The sequence below is a fragment of the Barbus barbus genome, assembly GCF_936440315.1.
Source record: "Barbus barbus genome assembly, chromosome: 26".
NCBI lineage: Eukaryota > Metazoa > Chordata > Actinopteri > Cypriniformes > Cyprinidae > Barbus > Barbus barbus.
Window position 1 is genome coordinate 24,827,492 of NC_136754.1, and position 22,796 is coordinate 24,850,287.

General features: G+C 37.1%; 2 protein-coding genes across 3 annotated transcripts; both read right to left on the reverse strand.

Annotated features, from left to right (window-relative positions):
- On the reverse strand, positions 1 to 14,032 carry LOC306846693 (alanine aminotransferase 2-like). 2 transcript variants are annotated; one of them, XM_079380247.1, is made up of 12 exons: positions 13,881 to 14,032; positions 13,245 to 13,434; positions 6,350 to 6,439; positions 6,030 to 6,138; positions 5,006 to 5,139; positions 4,520 to 4,763; positions 3,656 to 3,735; positions 3,389 to 3,525; positions 3,049 to 3,223; positions 1,266 to 1,421; positions 1,071 to 1,183; positions 1 to 613 (listed from the first exon to the last, which is right to left on the reverse strand). In XM_079380247.1, the coding sequence occupies exons 2-12, from the start codon at positions 13,383 to 13,385 to the stop codon at positions 523 to 525; spliced, it is 1,470 nt and encodes a 489-aa protein (XP_079236373.1). In that variant the 5' UTR covers positions 13,386 to 13,434; positions 13,881 to 14,032; the 3' UTR covers positions 1 to 522. The 2 variants fall into 2 exon arrangements, with proteins under 2 accessions (XP_079236373.1, XP_079236372.1); XM_079380246.1 differs by lacking the exon at positions 13,881 to 14,032 and having other exon boundaries at positions 3 to 613; positions 13,245 to 13,811.
- A 4,915-nt stretch (positions 14,033 to 18,947) lies between these two features.
- On the reverse strand, positions 18,948 to 20,228 carry fuz (fuzzy planar cell polarity protein; the record flags this gene model as incomplete). The annotated part of the gene is made up of 1 exon (XM_079378428.1): positions 18,948 to 20,228. The coding sequence occupies one exon, from the start codon at positions 20,226 to 20,228 to the stop codon at positions 18,948 to 18,950; it is 1,281 nt and encodes a 426-aa protein (XP_079234554.1).
- Positions 20,229 to 22,796: the final 2,568 nt, after the last annotated feature.

The following is a 22,796-nucleotide window of genomic DNA, read 5'->3' on the forward strand; positions in this document are numbered from 1 at the left end:
ACATGTTAATCCATATTGTATTATATCTGCCATATCGGTCTGTTATTTACACATACAGCAATGTTGTAGCGTACATTGATTCATGAATTCTTTTAGAATTTCAGTGGCCACAAAGCACTGAAGGGAAAAGTGCAAAATCAGCTCAACACCCGTTATTTTCATTTTACTATTCACGCACCACACTAACATACATCATACACCATACCTCATCAAGAAGATCTGGACGTTCAGGAATTGTTCAGGACTGTTTGCAAAAAATATATCATCATTTTGTTAAAATCTTGAGAAATTAGAAATCAAGTCTTGCTATTTCTACCCACTGCATGTTAAAATAGTCCTATCAATTTCATAACGATAGTTTAATGGTATATTCATAGCTACAAGACATACAATTATCCAGTGGCAAAGGTGCAGATTAGTCTCCTTTAAGGCTCAAGTGATTATTTGGCCACATTCTGAACAAACATTAAGTCACTTTTAGTCAGTCAGTTGTGGTAGAAGGGATGGTCGAGCTGAACTGGGTCAAGAATACTGCTGGGTGAATTTCTGATGGAATTCCTTCAGTTTGTTGAGCATAATCTTGAGTTTGTCTGTCGGAGGAAGGATGGTCATCCTGGTGAGACAAAGAATTTTTTTTTTTTTTTTTGTCTTCATCTCATATTTTTTACCTGTTTAGCAATATTGCACATAGCCTCACAATTCTAATAATTTCCAATATTTTAATTGAGATGTTTGGTCTATTTGCAAAATAATTATTTTGCAAACAGCATGTATGCAAATATAAATAAATGTCATTTATTTTTCTGTTAATTAATCCACAAATATACTATTTTTTATTATTTATTGTTTTAGCCAAATATTCCATGCACTACAATTTCTCAATTAATAAGTGCTTGACAGCACGCATAATAAATTCGGCATGAAATGAAAATTCACCCTATCTATATTTTCTTAATGCATAGGTATAATTGTGAATAATTCATTGTGTTATTTTATACAAGCTTAATTTTTATTAAAAAAAATTATTTTGACATGACTCGTCCAGTGAAACTCGTCCAGGACACACCCACCTGAAATGATAAGTGCCTTCTCGTTGACCAAAACCACTGCCAGGAACGAGACAGATCCCGGTCTCCTCCAGAAGTGTCATGCAGTAGAACATGTCTGGAGCCTGACCCTTCGCCTGTATTCACACACCCAACAAGCCATGAAGCAACTAAATCAGACCAAGCAGAAGACATACAGAACACGTGACACACACCGACCTTGGCTTCGTTGATGGCGCGCTCAGGTAGGGTGATACGGGGGAAAGAGTACATGGCTCCCTGCACAGGGTTACAGCTGATGCCTGGCACCGTATTCAGAATCTCCTCGGTCAGTTTGGCTTTTTCAGCCAAGGCACTCAGAACGGCTGTTCGTTCCTACATGAGACAGAGGAAGAGGGTTGAAAAAAGGGAGAAGACTGGGATACTAGCCAATGCGGTTAATTGGATTATACACAACTAATTGAGAGCAAAACACCCAGCCTCTCTTGCAGAAACAGAAGAAACACTGTGCAGCAGTTGAAAACTATATCTACGTTCTTAACTGAATACAGACAAAGGAACTATTTACAGTGATAGATCACTTAAAAAGGAAAATTCTGTCATTATCTACTTACACGTTTATCATTGCAAACCTGAATTATGTCATTTCTTCATCAGAACACAAAATAAAGATGTTCGAACAAAATGTCTGAGTGTTTTTGTCAATATAATACATCAATGAGAATTTAGAATTTACATAAATTCACGAAAACAGTTGAAATAAAAAATATGAAATTGAAAAATATTGTATGTAATTTTGTTCTCCAGAAGGATGCAAGACAATGGGTCTAATTCACTAATCATATGTATGCACACATTTGTGTGTGAAATCTGCATAGGAACATTTTATTGACCAAATACTGATTTAACCAACAATAACTTTTTTATTAAAATCTATTTATTCTATTAATTCTATTATTATATATATTTTTTTAAAATATAGGAACAATAGAGGCTACAAAAATGACATACACTGGGTAGCCAAAACTTTTATACAGAAATTATACAGATGTATATATACACACACACACACACACACACACATACACACACACTTATGGTCAAAAGTTTGGATAAAAATGGTAATGATGCAAAATATTATTATAATTTAAAATAACTGTTTTCTGTTTGAATATATTTTAAAATGTAATTTATTCCTGTGATGGCAAAACTGAGCAGCCATTTGACTGGAGAAATATTTCTTATGATTATCAATGTTGAAAACCGTTGTGTTGCTTATTATTTTTGCGGACACTGTGATAGACTACCATTCAAATGTTTGGGGTACATAAGATTTTGACCAGTAGCAGTATACATGTGACCCTGGACCATAAAACCAGTCTTAAGTCACTGGGGTATATTTGTAGCAATAGCCAAAAATACATTGTATGGGTCAAAATTATAAAAAATTTTATGGCAAAAATCATGTTCCATGAAGATATTTTGTAAATTTCCTGTCGTAAATATATTAAAACTTAATTTTTGATTAGTAATATCCATTGCTAAGAACTTAATTTGAACAATTTTGTCAGTATTTTGATTTTTTTGCACCCTCAGATTCCAGATTTTCAAATAGTTGTATCTCGGCCAAATATTATCCTATCCTAACAAACCGTACATCAATGAAAAGCTTATTTATTCAATCTCAATTCTGAAAAACTGACCCCTATGACTGGTTTTGTGGTCCAGGGTCACATATATATTTTAAAAAATATATTTTTTATGGCTTGTTTTATGCAAATGCATAACCCCCAATTCATTAACATTAAATAAAGGTTAAGAAAAAATGCATGTGTGTGTGGTGAATTAAGTAGATTTTTTGTAACAGTAATCCATGCAGTTCATTGTGAATGAGACCCAATGTCTTGAAAATAACTTTTCCCATAATCTTAGTCAAACGCTGCCTTGATAGTTTGTCTGCTTGCTGTGCTAAGAATTCTGCAACATTGACAGAAGAAGACACCTTCATGAAGGTTTGGTAGGAGGGTTCTCCAGGCTGAGGGGAGTTGACCACCAGATCCATGAGGGCTTGTCCAGGCGCAGGCGGGCACAAACGCACTGAGACCAGCTTGGTGAGCTGAGCCTTCACCTCTAGGTCCATGTTGATGACCTCCATGTATCCCCCTCGAAAACCACATCTGAAAGTGTCTGTTTGTTTATGAATGTAAGAAACTATAGTACATTGTATGGACTGGATGAACTCAAAACATCAGCATGCTGTGTATTGTTTAATTCTGTGATTCTTGTGTCACTCCGTTTGTGTGATTTATCTGAAATGATACGCGTGACAGATGTGTACTCACTCTCCCATATAGCACTTAGAGGTGGAGTGGAATGATGCCAGCTCTACTTTGCTTGAATACTCTGGACCCATCTCAAACAGCACCTTCTTGAAGGAGTGAAACTCACAGCCCTCTGCATACACGTTATCCTGATACACCTAAGAACACAGAGTAAGAGAGATGTTTAGTGCTTTTAAAGGAAACATTGCCTGTAGATGCTATTACTACAGTTGCACTTACGTGTAAATGCAGATTTCATAGAAATATATATACACCTTATTAACTTACCTCATCTGCCATTAGGAAGAGGTTTTCTTTGGCTGCAAATCGGATCACATCTTCAATACATTGTCTGCTTTGTACCTGACCTATTAAAAGAAAGAATGGAAAGAATTGAGTATAAAATGGAAAGAAAAGAAAGAAATCATTTATAAAATATAAGAAAATCTGGTGGGTTTAAAGTCAGAAAAGACTAAATTGGAAAAAGGTACTATGTTTTTAAACTATGTTTTGGATTGTTATACCATGTAAAATATTTTTGTTGTTTCTTTTTAAGCCTCTTACTTTTATTGTGAAATAATATTGTGGATTTTAATGTAATTTATTCCTGAAAGATGAATTTCCAACATCCATTACTCCAGTCTTCAGTGTCACATGATCATTCATAAACCGTTCTAAAATGCTGATTTGGTGTTTTTTTTAGTATTAATCACAGCAGAAAATGCTTGAGCTGATATTTTTGTGGAAACGATGATACATTTTTTTATTTTTTCTTTAATAAATAGAAAATTGTAAAGACCACAGTGTATTGGAAAGAGAATTGTGTGTGTGTTGTTGTTCTTCCAAAAAAAAAAAGAATCTTATTGACCCCAAAATTTTAAAATGTAGTATGTATATATTAAACCCAATATAAGCCATTAAATTAGGACTTAACCCAACCAAAACAAAAATATATTTATATTTACATATTTATATAATATATTTATAATATTTATATTTTATAAAACTGTATGCATTTATTATACTATAGTTATTTCATTATTATTATATTTGTATTATACCAAATAAAAAAACTTTATTATAATTATTAATTATTAATAATTTATAAACAATTGGAATTGTTTTTGTAAGGAAAGGATCTTGGGGGCTCACCAGTGGGGTTGCCGGGGTTGATGATGCACAGTACACGGGGGTTGCAGTGCTCCCTGGCTGCCTGTAGAGCACGCTGTAGCTCACTAATATCTAGACTCCAGCACTTGTCCTCATTCAAGTAGTAGCTGATCTGAACAGCACCCAGCTCTGCTATAGATGCGGAGTAAAGAGGGTACTGAGGAATAGAGATCATGACCCCTGTCCGTGTCAGACCCTCCCCAGCAGTCAACAGCTTTAGTATGGTCTAAAAGACAACAAGAGAGAATAAGAAGACCATAAGAAATAAAACTACATTGAAATGAAATTAAGCAAATAAATAAATATATGTTATATATGTATAAATTGCTGTACTAATAAGAACTAATAAGTACACTGGATATTTCAGAGCAGAAAACTGGTAGACTGTTTCTTTAATTGGCATACTGGAGCAGACTGACTCTGAGTACACAAGTTCAGTGTACAGAGACCTGTGTTTGCCTGACGTACCACAATGCCGTCACTGGCTCCCGTCGTGAGGTAGATGTTATCAGGATCAGACGGTATACCGCCGTCACGACGCTGTATGTAGTTTGCAACATCGTGCCTCACACAATCAATGCCCTGACTGGTTGTGTACGCACCTGAGAGAAGGAACAGAGCAAAGGGGGGTATGAATATGAAAATAGTGTCCTCACAAACTATAATAGAGCCTTAAAACCACAGAGGCCTTTTGGACAGTGACTAATATCATCACTTTAATCAGTAACATCTTGACTGGAGAATACTGGGTAACATCAGTGGTTTCAGTAGTTAACAATTAGTAGAGTTAGAGTTTAGTTTATAATTAAGACTTTTGGTTAAAATGTACATATAAACATGTATGTAAGTCCTGTAACTGTCACCACTTTTTTCTGCTTCTGTGCAAAACAAAAGATAACAGTTTTGCATCAACTGGTTTTATCCATATAAAACTAATTGAAAGTCAATGGGGTCCAAAACAAAACTGGATCTTGCTGGTTATTGTTGTATGAACAATAATTTTTTTTAAACTTGATGACAATTTTCATTTTTGAATGAACTATCATCACTTTAAGTTTTTCATTATTTTTAATTTGCAGTTCACTTAAAATCCACATTAAATGAAAACTGACCATTATTTACTTTATTAATACATATTTCATAGCCTTACAGTGCACTGTGCACAATATTCAAATACAACTTTACTTTTCAGATGACATCACCAAGGCCTCTTATTTTTCCTTTCCAAAAGAGACCACTTGGATAAAAGCAAGAACCTCTTAACATTTTTTTTCCTCAATAAATATCCAGTTTCTCTCATAAATGTATCACATTATAGAAATAAAATAGGTTTCATGTTGACTTTATATATGCGTGATTATCTAAAGGTGAATATTTCACATAATCTTTCACATTATATGAGATCATCTGCATGTGTAATAATTATAAAACAATTGGAGACTGTTGTCATTTGATATTTCATGCCAACTTTCATTAAACACACATCACATACCGATGCTGTTTCCTCCACATGATTGCAAAATACGCCTCGCTCGATTTTTGGCATCTTCTGGAAACTTGTTGTCATCAAGTAGTTGTGGATAAGTACACAACGCCATCACCTAGAAAAAACAAATAGCTTATGAGGCTATATAAAAATCAAGAAAAAAATGAAAACTAATAAAAAAAAAAAAACTTGGCTATGTACAAATGGGTTCATCAGAAACTGTTGACTGTTGACTGAAAGCGCAGTGGACCTGAAAATGACTGGAAACATCTACAGTAGATCATTCATTGAGACTCTTAGTCAGCAAAAGGAGAGGAATCACGTACCTGTCGGAAAAAGGTGATTGGCCGTTGCCCCATAGCGTGAGCATCTCCGATGTTTGCTTTAATGACCTCGTCAAAAGGCTTCTTGACCCCCTGTAACAGATTCAAAAAACAGACTTTCAAGTCATTCCAAGTCAGAGAAGACAGATGACAAATGAAAACAATGCATTCTAAAATTGGCTCAAAAAACAAAATGTTTGTATTCCTCCAACTGGACAGAATCGCCATTCCTCCAACTGGACAGACATAGTTTAAATCCAAAAAATAAATAAATAAAATCAAAGTCTGTGTCCATCATACACTAAACGATTTTCAGTTAAATCTGTCTAAATTTCCCAGAATCTGCAGACTGGCTATGATTTTTGCCATGATGCAAAGTTGAGGGATTGCCAAGCCACTGCTAAGCATTTGCTAAGGTGTTTGTAGTGGTTGCCAGTGTATTCAGGGTTGTTGGTAATGTGTTCAAACTCAGAAGTGCCCACCAACAAGTCTCAATAGGTGTGTTTGACTTAATGCGGCACTGAGCAGACTAATCGACATTTGACTTGAAGTAGTGGATGCTGGTTAGAAATTTGGGCACTTGGGATAGTGCTGACACCACATCACTGTTATGTATCCCATCAAAACACAACAAGAGTGACAGCTGTTTTATAAATTGGCCAATGACAACAATGACTTGTTTCATATTTATTCTGACACCTTCAGTTCCACTAATGCTCACAAATCCGTGTTTTCACCATGAACACTCCTTATGAAATGGCCTGGGTGTGAACTGAAATGTAAGAACATTAATATTCATGATGAAGGCTCTACCTGATTGGCTGGTAAAACAACTGGGTAATCATCAGCCTTAATATAGAGTGGGCTTTAGGTATAGGGACTAACAAACTAGCAGACTTTCTCCACCATCCTATATTTCAGACATTTGCACATCAAGGCTCTTCTTCACTTTAAGGGCCAGATTTACTAATTGCACCAGCGCAAACAGTCTTTTGGCATTATAATAGTACTGCCAGGATTTACTGAAGACATGCAGTGAAGAATTAGCACTGAAAAGGCGTGGACACAGTTATTTTTGACCTTATTGAATATGCATTTGTAGGAGTTTCCCTTTCAGATGCAACATTTATGGGAGGAGCGTATTCAAATGAATCACGCAACATGATTTACTAACGTTTGTGCTCGTCAAATTACTGGTATTAATGACCTAAAAAAACATGTCTTAAACTATTTAGCGCCTGTGTTGAAAGTAGATCACCTACTTTCTGCTCATTTACGACTACGCTAATTTGCACTGTGCTTGGTAGGCTATATTGCATTGGACAATATGTAAATGAGATGTTGCATCACCCACAGAAATTTCCATGCCTATCAGCGCTGTTTTGGAATTGCACTCTCGTGCTAATTTGCCCTGTTTAGTAAATCTGGCCCTACGTTTGAGGACATTTTTTTTCACAGGTTTTATCGTTCACCAGAAAAATGCTTAAATCTGATCGCTTAGAAAAGAAATAGCGGTTATCTCCTCAATTGTACAAGATGATTCTGAAATCATCTGACCAGCAGAGGGTTAAAATGCTGTTTACATGTCTTATCTGGTGAACAAACAAGCAGCAAGGGTCAGTAGTACTGCTGATGGCAGGGGTTCACCCAGTCCCCTTCTGTGTCCCATTCTTTCTGTTTTGTCATTTCAAAGCACTTTAACAGACTGTGCAGCTGAAGCCTAACAAACAACCTCCCTGTCACTCTTGCTGCATGCTGATTGGAACACACAAACACCTTGTTTTTTCCTAATATGTTGTTCTCTCCTGTGTGGTACACACGGTTCTGACAGAGCAAGAAAATAAAACGGTTGTCTGAGGATTTTTTCCAGTGACATGCATGTATTACCTGCTCAAGGAAACGATAAAAGATTTCAATGATCAGACAGATGGAGTAAAAGCCTATTCAAACACTGAATGTGAATATGTGGGATAAAGACATCGCCGTAGGAAAGAGACGTCAATGAAATCACTTCAGTAGCTCAACTGTTGCTCCTACAGTGATGAGATTAAATGGAGACAGGACTTAACCCCAAATGTGCCTCCTGTAGAGTGCTCATATTTGCCAAGCTACCAGTGTGTAATAAAATTCACAGTTTTCAATATGAAGATTTGTCATCACCCTCTGAATTGTGTAGCGAGCAAAGGGAGTGATGAGTTGACAGGAACGGCGTGATTCCCCAGCCTGCTATGAGTCAGCATTCCTGCAGCTGCATTTTGAACTCTCTATGAGTGTTAGATAGAGTTCTTTGGTAAATCAGCCAATTACTCAGCTATTGCGGTTGTGAAGTCTAGAAGTAACAAATGTGTGAATGCATGAATTTCTCACTGCCTATAAGATATCACACAATTTAGAGATGATGATAATAGGCTGTTCTATTACAAGAAACAAGGAAACCACAAATAAGGAAAAGTGATCTAAACTGGGGGGCAAGCAGATTGTATAAAAAGAATACTCTTCAAATCCTAGACAGCAGCTGATAATCCTGTCATTTATGAATAGGCAAACATGGGTTGTATAAAAATCTCAACAACAACAAAAAAGTAGAATTAAAGGAATTCCACTTAAAAATCAAAAAGAAAGAGAAATGGTTACCAAAACTGGTTACCAACTTTCTTAAAAATATCTTCTTTTGTGTTGCACAATAGAAAAACAGTCATACAGGTTTGGAATGATATGAGTGTGAGTAAATGGTGGCAGAACTTTTGTGGTAAACTAGCCCTTTAAAACCCCCTAAATTAACCCTTTAAACCATGTTTTTCTCTGCTAGCTAAAACATATATGGTTTGTAAATTTATCCTTGAAATTTGAGTTTTGGCTGCAGGAAATCTTTTAGTATATGTCTAATTTCGCTCAATATATATAAAAAATGTTTTCTGTCAAAATACCAATGTTTTTGTGACAGTTTATTCTTCTCATTGTTCTACACTTAATGCCCTAATTTCTGCAAGGTGGCACTGAAAGGAACTCTTATCAACTTTATATGGCAGCTAAGGTTTTGTTTCAAGAGAAGTATTATTATATTCAGCTATAATGAATTTTTGGAATGAATGCCTAAATTATACAAATATGTGTCTAGTTTCGAACATGAGCTGTTTAATTAAAGTAGAACATTAATGAGAGCTATAACAGTTGAATTTCACTTGAAAGCACATGCGTTTTTATTAGCTATTCGAAACTAATAAAAACAATTAAGAACGACGCATTAGTCAGTTTTACACTTGTGATGGAAATATGTTATGCAATGGCCTCAGAAGGAGTCAAAAGGGTATATCAACATAGAATGTTCAGAAAAGGTCACACTAAGGATGCTCAGATAAAAGACTGTCTCTATGATTAAATAATCGATACTTACCCAAAAAGTGCTTAAAACAGTAGAATGGTGAACCAATGACCAGATCAGTGTAACCAATTACAGTGAAGAAGTGATTTTTACTCAGCTACAAGGTATAAATGTTCATGTATCCTTCTATTCAGGGAGTCTCTCTTGGTTGACCACCGCAAAGACTGTGATAGTGTTGGAATACTATAGAGCCGTCCTCGAGCTGAGGCTGTAATACACGGAGTTAGTATTGAAGATCCTGTGTCGGACCAGCATACAGCTGAGAAGGACGATGAGAGTATATATACACTAAAGACCTGTGTGCTCATGTGTGATTGCGGTAGCTTCTTGACAGGACGCCGTCACCATATTTCAGGGAAGTATTGGATTGTACTGTACGTATTCAGGGAATTAGCTTGAGATACTGTAGTTATTATATTAACAAATGGTAGTTGTTTGAATTGTCTGTGGTGAAGTCAGATTAGTATTGGAAATGTCTATAACACACTGCACACACAAGCAATGTATGACTGTTTCTATTGCTGTGAGAAATTTATTTTCATAATTGTTCAAATTTGCTTAAATTATACTGTACAATGTTTGTCAGGCCACTGGAATTATTACAAACTTGATCGTTGTGAAATATAACTTAAGGAGGGGGATCACATGATAGTTCATTTAAACTAAACGGATTCAGTCAGACTGAATAAAAAGAGCGAGCTTGTCACTGCGTGTTTAACTTGTATCATGCCCGACAGGCATCTTCTTAACGAAAGGTGAGTAGTACATGCCAATATTTGTGTTGTTTCATAAAACCCATTCTTGCAAAAAAGTTCAGCATGCTATATGTGTGATATAAAACATAGGCTTAGTGCTGAAATTGTACTTGCACTTGAGTATGGCTCTTTTATTCTCTCACATGTCATCCTGTCCCTCAGGCTCCAGCTGTCTGGAATTCAACAAACAACAGTGGGGCTCCCAGTTGGTACCAACGGGACTAGATTACAAGCGGCACATCTGTTTCTCACTAGGGAGAGACTGAGTCTCTGTCCAATAGAACAAGATGCATCTACCAGAAACTCCAACGTCCCCAAAAGAAAAGACCAAAAGCATTATTTCCCAACTCTTTAACTATTGGTCTCAAAGGGGAGATGATTGTAAATGGCAGCCAACCAGAAGTAGCTGTGTGTCTACCGCCCCTAAGGGAATGATAACCTTTAATCCTGTTTGAGTAGAGGGTGGATGTTTTGTGTTGGAAAGAGGTTTCAGACCTGTAAAACTGAGTCACGCAGACTTTCACCGTATGAAGCATGAGGGACAGTGGGTCACATTTCACTAAGCATTTCTGCAGTTATTACAGTTGGCTTTGCCCTACATTAACTGCCATTCATTTAGTAAACATACGACTGATGATCTACATTCCAGATTTATAGCAGCATGTGAATTATGCATTAAAGACAGATATATGCATTAAAGATACAGTGCAGGATAAACAAAGGTTAAAAGGTTGCTTTAAATGAAATGTAAAAAAAAAAAAAAAAAAAAAGATTGCAGCATTGTGCTGATTTTCACGTACAATTTTTTTTCTTTTGGTAGTGCACTTGTTTTTGCGTGTGTGTGTGTGTGTGTGTGTGCACAACCTCACTTCACAGAGGATAGAGGTAAGTAATGGTATTTGCTGCTTAAAAAAATATTCATAAAAACAAATGTACTTTAGGAAAGTTTGAGCAAATGTTCATAACATATCATATTCTAAATATTAATAATATAATATACATTTCTGGTGTATGTGGAACATTATGATTGATAATCAGAGATGTGATTTTCTCTATTTTTCTGAATAAGATTTCTGTAATACATTTGGGGTGTAACTTTTTACTGTTGTGTTTTTACTGAGCAATCACCAGTTTCAACCAGCAGAGGATATTATTTTGGAAAGGTTATTCATAATGTCCTCATGAAAGCAGTTATTTTTTTCCCTTTATTTGTGTAGTTCCTATTGAAACAGCAGGACATAATGAAGGGTTACCTGCTAGTTAGTTGCAGGAAATTTTATGGGCGGGACATTCTCACTCTAGCAAACAATTGATTGGACAAAATCCTGTTCAGTGCAAGATGATTCATCAATGTTTTTGGTCCATAATCCCAGAAGAGACAGAGAGTTTACAAATGTGCATTTTTTTTTATTTTATTTTTTTTAAACGACTTTAGTTAACTTTTAGGAGTATGCTAGCATGTATGGACTCAAACCTAAAATCCCTAGACTAAAAGCATCAAAACTTAATTCTGATTTAATAAACTTTTTAGACCATATGTTCAGTATGAGCTATACAAAAGATCATTCTGTTTTTGTCTATCAATATCTGGAACAAATAGCCATTTTAAGAATAAATGCAAATACATTAAATGAATGTATGGTATAATCATACATTCGTTCTCCTGCTCCTGTGCCCCTGAAATGTTCATGAACCTTATATTTGGACTTTCTGTAGCTCTGGGCATCGTAGTGCACTGTCCTGCAGAGTTTAGCTTCAACCGAATCAAACAGCATAAAAGCAATTGAAAAAATAAAAGGCATTTGAAAAAAATAAAAATAACCAAAATAACTTTTGTAAGCTTTAAATAGGCTAAGCGATACACGTGGTCTAAAAACAAAATATCTAACACAAGATTTTTTGGTGAGAGTGTGTTAGATCTGGAAGAACATAATCCAGCTTCAGCTGTTGTTTTGCAACAGATGTTTGAAATCTAATATAATTTCCATGCGTATTAGTTCTTGAAAGGTGCTGTAGTTTACTTAGATACAGCCACCAATTTAAAGAGTGAGGTAAAGACTTGACAAACATGTTCTCTGTTCCTACAACAATCAGTGCTGAATCTAGCCTGTGATCTTATCAAGGGCATGACCTCAGAGTTTACTACTCCCAGCACCACTCATATGGCCATCAGAAATGAGGATTGCTAGATGTCTGTAGCCATAACTAAATGAGTAACAAATAATGGACTTTATCCACTAGTGAGTGATGACAGTCTGCTTCACAAACACTGAGTAAATTTGCCAAAAAACAAAGGATAGAGAGTGACACTGGACGTAAAAGGCACTGGACGTTTTTCTGCCAATTTATTTTTGAAGAATAGAAAGAATAGAAATGGCCTATATATGATCTGAGAGGTTCAGTGCACATGCAATAAGAACTTTTGTCAAGTAACCTAAAATGTGTTTTACATATAAAAATGGTTTTATTTGGTTCTACACTGTTACACCAAAAGTAATTTGTAAAAGTAAAACCATACCAAAAAATTGCTCTTAAATTTCACAGTAGCTCATCAAGTTATTTTCGCTTTAGAGCGGGGTGATAGACACATAAACACGCTGCATTATTATTATCCTGATATGCTACGTGTATGTCTTGCTTCCAAACTGTGCGCATGAGAATTACGGGATGTTTGCTGAATTTACAACCTGCCATAACAAACTTTCGCGCAATGCATTACTTTTTTTTTTTTTTGCAAAGGTGTAATGAATACTGCTCGTACCTCTTTTAGCTCCTTCTCGATCTGAACCGCACGCTGAACGATTGGTCCGCGAACCGCGTATTCAACCTTCTTCACGTTGGCGTTCATAGTGTCAACGGTAAGCACTTTCCCCCGAAGGGGTAACGCTCCGTTTTCGGACATTTTCTGGTGTAGATGTTCGCTTTGGGCCGCCGGGAATGCAGAAAGATTCCTATGGGGAGAAGAAAGGGAATGCAGTGGAGAAAAGTTCAGGACCCAGTCTGGAACCTTGGGGTACACCGCCGCGTAAGCCTCATATCTTCCCCATTTCAAAACATTCACGGTTCTATTAGATAGCATTTTTATTTATAAACAGTTAAAAGCGTAGGTTTAGGTTCTTAAACGTTGGTTATCAGCGCACGTTTGCTGTTACGTGCATAGTAAACCCAACAAAGATCTACTGGAGAAGACCTTTGGACTGTGCATCAGATAATTCAAGATTTCATAAGAAGCATAAGCAGCTGCTGACCCCCACTAAATCCCCACGCCTCTTTTTATCAACCGGGCTCAAAAACAGTACATTCAGTGTTTCTCTAGTTACTTTTCCATGACTGCCTCTATTTAAATGGGGGGTTTTATAGCTAGCACCTCCTCCAGACAGTGGGCTACATTACGCACCAGAAGTGTAGAAAGGGAAGCCTCCTCGGTTACCGAGACGACAGACAGGAACAATCGACCCGTGTGAAGCGTCTGAAGCGGCTCCAAACTTTGACCGGTGTAAAACTTCCCTTCACAGTGAACCTCCTCCCATTGATCCAATAACTGAGAATAAAGCACGCCAGCTCCTCCCATGTTGACTAAGGCTCTGTGTGTCTTGCAGAAGAGATAACAAACAGTGGGATCACATTTCAGGGTTATGGGTTCTTTGAAAGGAATTGTTCCGCAAAGGTAGCCTATTGGCCAACTTCATGAAATAGTAGAACAGTTGGAGAAAATGGCAAAATGACAAGAATTGATGCTAAATATAATTAGTCGTCATGTGATCAGGGACCATGATGTTCCAGACAGCATGCTCTTCGTTATTCAACCACTTTGGTCTTATTAGAATATGCAAGAGGCGGCTGGTTGGTTGTTAAAGAGGAGATATTACAGGATATATTATATAAAAAAATGGTTCTTTTAAGAAAACGATTCTTTCACAGAAAGTTAGGGAACCCAGAATGGTTCTTCTAAGCCACTGCAGTGAAAATTCAACTTTTCACTTTATACATTGTTTACAGAACCTCAGACACTTTGATCTTCTGAGATAGACATACTGTACACACCAGTGCATTAACACACAGACATCTGTTTCCACATCACACAGATAGAAGATGCGGGAAAAGTCCCTTCTCACCTATCCTCTCCACCCACTTCCTCCCACCCTTCTCCCTTCTCTCAGCTCACTCAGAATGGTCAATAGCATAATATAATGTTCTACATGAATGCAAGTGATATTTACAGTCATGTTTGGTATCATTTGAATTGTTTCAGGGCGACTGGTATATGGTCTCAATTTTACAGGAAGTAAACTAAAAGGTAATACAGATCCTAAGAGTTTAGAGATATTTTGCTCACTGTATGGGGTGTGCCATTTCCCAATGTGTTTCATGCAAATTACCATCTGTTCCCCAAAAAGGTGTAAATAAACATGTCTAGGACTTGATCAATGCAAATTCCAATTGTTATCTCCTGTCCACACACTTCATACTATGTTTTTTTTCTAAAGTCATGTATGCATCTTCTTAGAGTCATCTTTGATTGATTTGATATCTCTGAATTGGCTGTGTAATTGGCATATTACATTTTTACCTGACTGCTAATTTGATTTTATTCTGCCTTCTTATTAATTATTTTCTCAAACAGATTAAGTGAAGGCATATGTTACCACAAATCTGCATCCAGCATTAAGTGCATACTAGATTTCAAATTAGATGGAGCATGGGGCACATCAGGTGAGATTTTAGATTACTAACTGGTTATTTCTAAATATTGGCTTGATAAACAGTACCAGCATAACCTCTGATTATTGTTTGAGCTTTGTTACATGGGTGACTGTAGGGGGCTAAACAGAACCACTATTTAAAAATGGTAAGCATGGGCGACCTACTATAGTTAGTCAAGACCTCTGACTAATGATCAGACTGGCGAGTTTGTGATCGTGAGGTCCACATAAAACAGCCGATGTGATACACCCTGAGCGACATAGATTCCTAATGAACAAGTAAATATAAAATAAAGAGTTAAATAGAATAATCAAATGTCAGAATAATAACAATTAGAAAAGGACAAACAACCAATTTGCATTTCAACCTAAATTTGAGGTCATAATAAAGTGGAGTCAGATTAGATATAAAATGGAGTAAGATTAGAATTTAACTTAAATTAAATAACGTTGCGTACTGAAAAGACCGAACACGCAAGAAACCTTCAGCCACCATTGGATACCTTGCTGGGCCAATTGCGTGAGCCTTACAACAGTATATCATCTTTCAAATATTATTTTCATATATGTGACCCTGGACCACAAAACCAGTCATAAGGGTCAATATTTCAAAATTGAGATTTATGCATCATCTGAAAGCTGAATAATTAAGCTTTCCATTGATGTACGGTTAGGATCGGACAATATTTTGCTGAGATACAACTGAAAATCTGGATTCTGAGGGTGCCAAATAAAATCAAAATATTGAGAAAATTACCTTTAAATTTGTCTTCTTAGCAATGCATATTACTAATCAGAAATGAAGTTGATATATTTACAGTAGGAAATGACAAAATATCTTCATGGAACATGATCTTTACTTAATGTCCTAATGATTTTTGGTATAATAGAAAAATCAAGAATTATGACCCATACAATGTATTTTTGGCTATTAAATATACCCCAGCGACTTAAGACTGGTTTTGTGGGCCAGGGTCCCATATAGGACTTTAGTGGACAAAATATCACACTGAACCACCGTTATGATGTAATATGTCTAAATGTAATAATATGAAAAGCATATTTGCAAAAATTTTCAAAATTTTAATTTTCAAAAATCATGTTTTTATTGTGCTGGTTAGCTGTTTTTTTTTTTTTTTTTTATCTAGTCAAAATAACCCAACTGCAGTTTGATTGAGATGAATTGGCATGCCAAATGAAAAAAACATGATTTATTGTTAAAAATGGAGTTATCTGATTTTGCAAATGAACTCTTCACATAATCACTCAAATAAAAACTGTAACAGCTATCATCCATGATTTGTACTAACATCAAGATTCAAGTTTGTACATCGTCTAGTATGCTGAATCAAGGAACAGATGTCTGAATCAGTGCTGACTGAATAACATACAAACTGTTTTCTGGAGAGGTTTCCCAGAGTTAAATGATTAGTCAAAAGAATTTTATCTAGTGGCACATTTAATTGCACACAGCTCAAGCACAAGATATTGCAGCCATAAAAGCTTGATGGTGACAAGCAAAATTATGTCATGAAGTTGTACCTCAAATTTAGGGGCGGAAACATGCGACCTGCAGCCATATTCGCCATAAAGCAGAGAAGAATATGTTTATATATTTCCTCATCACACCACTCGTCAACAGCCTATGAGGTAATCTTGCATTAACAGGCACTCAGAGTGCTAATAAAGATTAATAACGACAGATGAAGCTGCTCAATAATACATATTTTAAGTTAGAGACACAAGGCAATGCCTGCTGCTCCTATTCTGTGATATAATGTCTGATCTAATACTCAAACTAGTTTTTCAGTGAGACGTTCCAACAGTCAGGGGCCCCATAGACTTCCATTCTGAGCGCCTTTCTATCAACACATTGTCTTTGCAAACTGAGGCATGTCACAGATCTCAACTGGTATTTAACCCAGATTATCACTTTAAAGCAAAGATAATGAGACTGGGTGTGGGTGAACAGCTTGATATAAAACATGCCTTATTTATTTTTATTCTTTTTAGCCTTTTATACAGCTTATTGGCTGTAAATATTTCAGCTTTTTGTCGATCAGACTGCGCTGACCTTTGACTTGAGGGAGTGACTCGGGGAAACTGTGTTCGACCAGTTAAAGATGTGATAAGTTGAATTTGTTAATGGATAATTATATATGAACAAAACAACAAGGACTATAGCACTTTAGTTGCCTGCAAATGTCATATCCTGTGAAAACAACACACCTCTTCATACATTCATATACTGATTAAGAAGTCTTCACAAGAAAATGTTTTACAGAAACCCATGATTGGATTTCTTTCCTAAGTACATCCAATAAAAACAGCCAAGTTTCCTTTCCTTTTTACACATCACGCGCATTCAATTTATTTTGTCACTATCTTTTTTTTTTAGTTTCTAAATTGTTGCGTGCAATCGCAGGATAACTGTTGTGCTGGCTGTACAATGTTATTTATATTTAAAAGGAGGTGTAAAAATGCAATTAAAATGTTCATTTCAGCAATACTCACACCCAATCCTGCAAGTGTTTAGGTACTTCTTTTACATCACCTACACTTGTTACAAAAATACAGGACTGATAATATAATTAGGCAGCAGGGGGCGTGGTTCCACTGATTAAAAAAAAAAAAAAAAATAAAATAAAAAATCACACTGAAAACATAAATGTGGTTCAGAAATAATAACAGCAGATTTATTGCTAGAATGCAGAACGATTTTATTTTCTTGTTGGTGCTATAACATGAAAATATAACTGAAACATAAGGAAACATAAAAAATCTAAAGATGCATATGTATTTATTCACATCACCAATTCAAACATATTATAAAACTAATTTGTTCACCAGTGTCATTAAGTGAATATTAAAATACACAGCTTTTGAAAATAATGCTATGTTGATCCTCAATGCCAAACACATTTTCCTTTCATGTTTAGCAACAACAACACACCAAAGGTAGTATGTGGTATCACAGTGTGAATGCTACACATATACAGTTATACAGTAGTCATTAAGTGCTTTTGAGTCTATATTTTGATTCACTTTCTAGAATCACATATGTTTATATCCTGTGTTTTATAGCCTGTGCTCCTAAGAAAGTACAATTTCAGGTTCAGGTTCAATTTGTTAACATAGTTAATGCATTAGGTAGCACAAACTAACAATGAACAATACTGATGCATACAGAATGTAGGTATTGTAGGTATAGGTGTTCAGTGTTTAATTTATACTCTAAACTGTATTCGTAGATGCAGAAATTACATTCTAACATTACAGTAAATAATATTAATAAATGGTGTACATAGTTCATTGTTAGTTCAAATTAAATCTTGTTGTCAAGTCTTAACAAAAAGTCTTCTTTTGATTAATATACAACAAGGCACAAGCCATAATTTGAAGATCCCGACCAGAAATTGCCAGTGACCAGTTAAAGGGATAGTTCACCCGAAATGAAAGTTCTGTCATCATTTACTCACTCTAATGTCGTTCCAAATCTGCATGCCATTTTTTCTTCTGTGGAACACAAACAAAGATATTGCCATTTTTTCTCAATGTGATTTACTGTTGTATCAAACAATGACTGTCATTTTTAGAAGATTCATAACAGGTCATACAAGGACATGAGGGTAAGAAAATGATGATAGAGTTTTAATTTTATGTGAACTATCCTCTACTATTAATGCTTGAGCTGTTCATTTTTGCAAATCCAATAAGTCTGGTACCTGGTTAAGTAACCCATACATGTCCAAACCAATGCCCTAAAAACCAGTTGCAGCAGTAATCGCTGACAGAGTCTGTGTAGCCACAGTACGCAAGGCAAACGTGGGCACAGAGAGATCCATGAGGAGAAACAGCTGGTGTTGGGAACTCTGCAGGCCATAACACTTACACTCATCTGTAACAAGGTAACACTGCACAGGGACGTGGGTAAAACCCTGAGAGAAATCCTCGGAGGTAGTTGAGGCAGACGAAACTGACGTCTCCTGAGAGGTAAAATATCGAGTCACGGCAAATGTATAAAAGAGGCGGAGGAGCTCCAAGCGCCTGCCTGAGGAGAGGAGAGGAGCAGCCTCTGAGGAAGCACCACTGCGAACATGAGGGCAGACGGTGACGGCACGTCGAGATTCACGGTTGATGAGGAGAAGTGCCTGGACGTCCCAGCGAAGGCTAACAGACGGGGGAAGAGTAGAACGTTTGGCCTGCTCCAAACAGTTACGCAGGTTCTCCACAGAAGTGGACCAAAAACGACCGATGAGCTCATTCTCTGCCTTGTACAGAGAAGGTTTGGGACCGCAGAGGACGCACACGTGAACCCCAGGAAGTAGTTGGAAACTGAGCAAGCGAATGGCGACGGTAGGACTTCCTTGGGGAAGGAAGACGGGGTAGTCATATGAAGATGCACCGGAAAGCGAGTGCATCAAGACTAAGAGCACAACAACTTCCTGGGACGTCAGTCGAGACCACCACTTCTCCGTGGCCAGTGCCACACGGCCGTGCACCAGCAGACAGCCAAATTCACTCTCCGCTGCTTGGGCGAAGGAGTCTAGGGCTTCCTGGAGCAAGGCGGAGTGGGAGAGAAGCAAACAGTCGGCACACTGCGTCAGATCTCCCATAAATCCCTGCTCGTCATTAATGCGCTCCAGGAGCATGTCGATCAGGCGGTAGCAAGAGCGCAACTCTCGTTTTAGCCTCTCTACGTTGCGTATGTTTGCCAGCTCATCCTGTCCCAGGACCAGGACCATGCAGTTCCACACGTTCTCCAGCAGGCGGCGCAGCTGCAGCTCACTGATGGCGGAGCCCCCACTGCCGCTCACTGCAATCAGCATCAGGCTCTCCTGAAACACGCCCCAAACCACACGGCTCCCTCGATCTGTCTCACAGCTCGCTAACTGAACCCCGTGGCCGGCGCCAAACATATGGACACCATTTAGGGAGCCAATGATGGAAAAGGGAAGCTGCTTTGTGGAGCCTCGTGAGAACAGAGGGACCCCACTGGTGGCTGTGAGGCACAGCAGTTGGAGGGTCTCTGCTTGCAGCATAGTGAATGTAGACTGGGATGGAAAGTGGCTCTAAACACCAATCAGTGATGGAGACATCTTAAAAAGCCTTTAGGTGCACAAAGACAAAAAAAATAAACATATTAGAACTTCAACATTGAACATACTACAAAAGACATTACACTGACATGACATCTGTGAACAGTAAGATGGGGTAAGATACCCTCCCAATGTGCTTTACTTTTAAATTCTAACACGTTTAGATACAAGTTTAGCACATGCAGCATGATGATGCATCAGCCAATGTGACATTAAAGGAACACTCCACTTTTTTTTGGAAATAGGCTCATTGTACAACTCCCCAAGAGTTAAACAGTTGAGTTTTAACGTTTTTGAATCCATTCAGCCGATCTCTGTGTCTGGCGGTAGCACTTTTAGCTTAGCTTAGTATAGATCATTGAATCGGATTAGACCATTAGCATTTGGTCATCAAAAATGACCAAAGAGTTTCGATATATCATAGCTATATCATAGGCTACTGAGCTGGGGACACAGGCGTTGCGTAATAACATTGCGCCTGCTGCACCAATGGTACGGCAGCAAAGCTCCTTGATTATTACGCCGGAATGAGAGTATAGTTCCTAGCCATATCAGCCTAGAAAATCGCAACTTTTAATTTTCCGTCAGTCTCAGTACACGATGTAACTGCAGAAGAGTCAATCTTTAAATAGGAAAATTATCGAAACTCTTTGGTGATTTTTGAGCGAGATGCTAATGGTCTAATCCGATTCAATGATCTATGCTAAGCTAAGATAAAAGTGCTACCGCCAGACACAGAGATCGGCTGAATGGATTCAAAAACGGTAAAACTCAACTGTTTAACTCTTGGGGAGTTGTAAAATGAGCCTATTTCCCAAAAAAGTGGAGTGTTCCTTTAAGGGAAACTGATGTAATTTTAGTTATCATAGCACAAAATGTAACATTATTAATTGAATAATTTAGCAGATGCTTTTATTCAAAGCAAATTATAAATGAGGACAATGGAATCAAAAAATATATTTTTTCTAATACATAAAAAGAAAACAAGCAACTGTGCTATTGTGTTATGTCAGTTTAGCTGATGACAAAGCAGAATCCCAGTAAAAGAGATTAATCTTGGAAAGTAAATTTATTCTATGATTTACGTAAGGGATTATAAATATATACATGTTTAATTGCCCATATTTTAATTGAAGATATCTCATATTTGAGACGCTATGCTTTCGAACTGAATCCACTCAATAAACCTATAGGTTTTAATGCAAATCAAAGATATACACATCTGAAATATATATTTGACGCATGTAATTACTAAATAATAACCCACGATAATTTCATTTCTTTGTTGTATTTTTGTCCAGTGCACAAAGACAAATTCCTTGTACATGTAAACCCATTGTATCTGGCAATAAAAGGGATTGTGATTGTGAAAGAACTTGTGAAGCATTGATTGAAAGAGTTTGTCCTTTCCCTGTTTAAACATTGTGGCTAAGAGGTTGTATGGGGATAAATGTCCCATCAGATATTTGTCCATATGGAAATCCTGATTATTACTAGTACTAGTAGTTACACTTTAAAGGTTGTCTTGGATAGTTAGCAGATGTTATAGGGTGTTTTCATTAACATAGTAAAACAAGAAGTGTATGTGGGCAGCCTGCTAGTGTAAGGATGTGTTAGAACTAGACTTAAACTTCGGGGTGTTGTTATGCAATAACAGTGTTTACATTAATGGGATTCGTTGTGACGATGTGCAATTTTTCTGATCGTATGATCAAATCATAATCATTCAGCAGCATTAGAGGTGCTTTGGCTGGAGAACGACGTTAACGTATTGTGACAGTGAAACTAGATTTTGGCTAGCAAACAGGTCACAAGTTAACACAGGCACATTTCCTTGATTCAGCCATGCTGCATAATGTTACGCCGAGAGTAAAATCCTATTTGAATCCATAAATCCGCGATTGAATCAATGCTGGAGTCGTCCCATCACATCTGGAGCGAAGGACCTGAACCAGGAAGGAAAACACGGAACAGTTAAACCGTAACATTTGCCCCGGGGGTATCTTACCCTTTCCTACTCCACTAACTAGAAAAGCTGGTCTTCATGCAAAGTGTACGCTAACGTGACACATCTGCGTCAAAATCACAACAGTTGTTTTTGCCCGTGCGTTTTTCGTCTAATTATGCAAACGTCGAACAAACCTGCTAAACCACGCCGAAACATTCAGCGCTGTGATAAGCGTTAGTTCGCATAATTGTGCCCAAAGGTTTTTCCTCACAGGATTAAGCCGCTAATGACTTAAATGGGTAGCTGCTAATAAGAAAAACAATTAAATAATTGTCTTGCCTGACTTAGAGAGTTGTAAACTTCACGTATCCACAGCAACATCTCTGACAACAACAGCAGTTCCGCTCTTCTTCGCAGCCAATGAACGTGAGAACTGATGGCTCCACACCGCCACCTGCCGGTGACTACATGTGTGGTAAAAACAGTTCACGCTCATGTTGTTGGTTGTTTAGATTGTATGTGTCTTACGTATATTTAACATTTTATTTTATTAATCCTGAACA